Source organism: Trichechus manatus, unplaced genomic scaffold, assembly GCF_000243295.1.
Source record: "Trichechus manatus latirostris isolate Lorelei unplaced genomic scaffold, TriManLat1.0 scaffold00221, whole genome shotgun sequence".
NCBI classification, from domain to species: domain Eukaryota; kingdom Metazoa; phylum Chordata; class Mammalia; order Sirenia; family Trichechidae; genus Trichechus; species Trichechus manatus.
The window spans coordinates 315954-319309 of NW_004444157.1; the positions used below are offsets into that span (position 1 = coordinate 315954).

The window sequence follows — 3356 nt, forward strand, 5'->3', positions numbered from 1 at the left end:
CCTTCTAGCCACAGCTCTTCGAGCTTAAGCCCTCTTATCTTGTCCAACTCCCAAGCGGATTTCAGCTGAGAAAATGGAGAAGGATGAGAGAGAGCAGTCCCAGGGAGAGACACATTTGAGCCCATGCACCCCCAGTCCTCACCCTCACCTACAGGCATCTTCCTGCCTCTTGTCATCACCCTGATGAGTACTGTCACCCATCCTCAACCCAAATTAGATCTGGCTTCCACTTCTCACCTCATTTTTGGAGAGGTTCAGGATCTTGACTTTGGGGGCTTTCTGCATAATGTCAGACAGGCCATCCAGCTGGTATAATTTGTTACTGCGCAAGTTCAAGGACAACAGCTTTTGGGAAGAAGAGTTAGAGCGATGGTTAACTATCTAGGGCCTCAGAGACAAATCTGCCCTCCATCTCTTCCTTTCCACCCCTTTACCTAAATACCAGCCAAGGCTTCGAACTGGTTTGTTCTGATTCAAACCTCAGCTGAGAATTTTCATTTCTAACAAGTTCTCTGCTGAGAATTTGCATTTCCACCCCCAGGTATACTGAATCAGAATCTACAGTTTAACAAGATCCCCAGGTGATTCTTAGGTATAACTTCCTGGGAACTTGTTAGAAATGCAAATTCTCAGCAGAAGGTCGAACTGGAACAAACCGGTTGGGAGTCCTGGTACCAGCACTGGGCCTACGGCCTCACCTCAGGGAAATTCTCTTCGATGATCTTCAGGGTGGCAGCCATGCAGTTTCTTCGATTCAGGATCATGTCAATATCATGGTCCACCAAATCTTCAGGAAGCCGAAAGAAAGGAGTCAGAAGGCTGAGATGGACCAGCACCAGCACTAACCCCTCCCCAAGTTACCATCCCTAAGTCTCCCTCCCATGCATACCCCTCTGCCCTCGCCTGCCCTAGAATCACTGTTGTCAGCCATACTTGGGTCAAAGCGGAGGTTCTGGAGGTCAAGAGCCTGCTGGGAGACATCATATCGTTTGTTCATGGTCAGCTGCAGAGACAGAGATGGAGATAGCAGCTCTGAGGCAGTCGTGGTGGTGGTGATGATGGAGAAATTGGGGTGGGGGGAAAAGAGGGTAGGTCTGGGTACACAGCATGTCTTGAGTCTGCATTACCTTTAGCTGATCAACTTGTTCTGGCCTCAGCTTAGTCTGCACAGAATAAGGTACAGAAGAGGGATTGACAAAGATACATATCTGTAGGAAAGAGAGGCAAGGGTAAGTACCAGGAACTCTAATCCCAAAGAAGATGGTCCTGCCCCTGGTCCATCCTCCTGCCCCCAGACTAGGTACACGTAATCACTTCGACACACACCTTTTGGTTCTCATCATCACGAATCTTGTAACTGACATTCTTCAATGCAGCGGCAGTGCTAGCATCCTGGACAAAGAACTGGGCCTGCATTCTCGCGTAGTAGAACTACAGGAAGCAGAGGCAACAGCAATAGTGTTGAAGACTAAAGGCCCCTGCTGATCCAGGCCACCCCCCTCCCCTCTACCCAGTCATCTGGCTTCACCATCCTCTCTTACATCAACTGGGCTGAAGGGAACCCTGCAATGGCTCTGGATGGAATTCAGTAGCCAAGTCTTGTCATACTTTCTCCCGCAAGGAATCTAAGAGTAAAAGAAAGTATAAAAGAGTGACAACATGGAATTACGGCTGGAGAACGGACCTCACCGAGTGTTCTGTTTTAATCTTCTACTGAGCTTTAAGACTTCTAAAGAAGGAACCATTGACATGATTTCTTATTTTTTGTGCCAAATATGGATTTTCTGAATTCTCTTTCTCTCTATGCAAAAGGTCTCCTCCAAATAATCAACCTAAGAAGTTTAACATGATCTTCCTTTTATAAGGTTCCAGAAGCACCTACCTAATATAGACCCTGCCTGCTCCTCTGATCCAGAGATTGGCCCACCCCCAGCTTGAGCCAAACTGAGACATCCAATGGGGAGTTGCTCCACCTCCCTGGTAGTAGTTCCCACCTTTACCTTTAGACAACCTCCCTGGCCTTCCTGCAGTCAGCCTTTTCTCTTTATGTTACTTTTCTGAACCTGCCCTTAGATGATCAAGGATGTTAACTCCTAGTGATAAAAAGGGCAGATTACAAATCCTACCTGTCCCCAGCAAAGTATGTAGTGTCTCTGTAGGAGACCAACACAACTCCATTTGACTGGCCTGCCCTCCCCCACACTTTCCATATTTTGCCAGGATACTTACTGTGATCTTGAACCAGCTTTGGGGGATTCCATTTTGCCCCCTTCCCAGCGTTTTTCTCCCTGGATGAATTTTCTCTTTCCACATGTCCATATTAGCATGGAATTGGCCTTGGTAATGCCGCTGGCCTCCTCTATAGTAGGGTCGACTGGCATAGTGGGTGCTGTGGGAAAGTGGAGAGAAGGAAGGCATCTATGAATGCTAAGGAATTCTTCTACATACATTCGTTCACTGATACCAGGGCTACAATAAAGTTTGCTCAGATAAAGTTTGGTCCTAGCATTCCTCACTCTGCCAGGTTGGAGAGAAGGAAAAGAATGACACAGTTACATACCGGGTTACATATTCCACTGGCTGGTACATGCCACCGTGCTGAGTGGTCACTTACTGTCTTACTCTGGGGCCCACGTGAGCACCCCTCATTGCTGTGTATCCATCTTGCTCTTGGCGGAATGAACGATGAATGCCAGGACTGACTTGTTCAGACCAATTTCCATATCTCCCTCGGAAAACACCCCAGCAGCGACCTCTTCTTTGAAATGAGGTATGTCTGTTATTATACTCTGAAGTTAGGCAAAATAGATTAATACAAAGAAAACTAAAATCAAAACATGGTAGAATACATATCAATGGTCGTCTGAATGACAGAGCAAAGTTCTGTGACACTATCATAGCTAATGAAGAAACATTACTGCTTTTTACAGTCTAAAAAGAAATATAAAAGTGCTTAAAAAGTTGGAAGACTCCACTATGGTACCACTTCTTCAGAGATGAGAGGTAAGGAGCATTTGCAGCCCAAGAGAGAACAAGCACAGTGGGAAGGGCTTGGACAGAGGATCCATTCTGGGTTGTTAGTCCCTGCTCTGCCTCTTTCGTGCTGGAGGACCTGGAAAAAGTTGCTTAATGTTTGTAACCCTCACTTCCCTCTTGTGCTCTAGGTGGACACGACAATCTACCTTGAATGTCTGGTGTTATGTTTCAGGGTCAAGGTATATTCCCAGGCTGAATGGAGAATAAAACAAATGAAAGATGAGTCTGAAAAAAATATCTAGAGTAACGCTTGGCGAGACAAAATTATGGAGGATAATTAAGGGAGGGGTGAGAGTTAAAGGTGATATTATGAGTAATTA

At 46.1% G+C, this 3356-nt stretch overlaps 1 protein-coding gene across 1 annotated transcript in view; it reads right to left on the bottom strand.

Moving 5' to 3' along the window:
- Positions 1-2589, bottom strand: part of LOC101345001 (nuclear RNA export factor 2-like) — a 9502-nt gene extending 6913 nt beyond the window's left edge. The window contains exons 1-9 of the mRNA XM_004388915.2: positions 2561-2589; positions 2230-2389; positions 1542-1625; positions 1327-1431; positions 1128-1208; positions 934-1003; positions 699-787; positions 238-345; positions 5-65 (exon numbers count right to left, since the gene is read on the bottom strand). Coding sequence (XP_004388972.2) covers positions 5-65; positions 238-345; positions 699-787; positions 934-1003; positions 1128-1208; positions 1327-1431; positions 1542-1625; positions 2230-2389; positions 2561-2589 — 787 coding nt within the window. The remainder of the gene's footprint in view (positions 1-4; positions 66-237; positions 346-698; positions 788-933; positions 1004-1127; positions 1209-1326; positions 1432-1541; positions 1626-2229; positions 2390-2560) is intronic.
- Between the last annotated feature and the right edge of the window lie 767 nt (positions 2590-3356).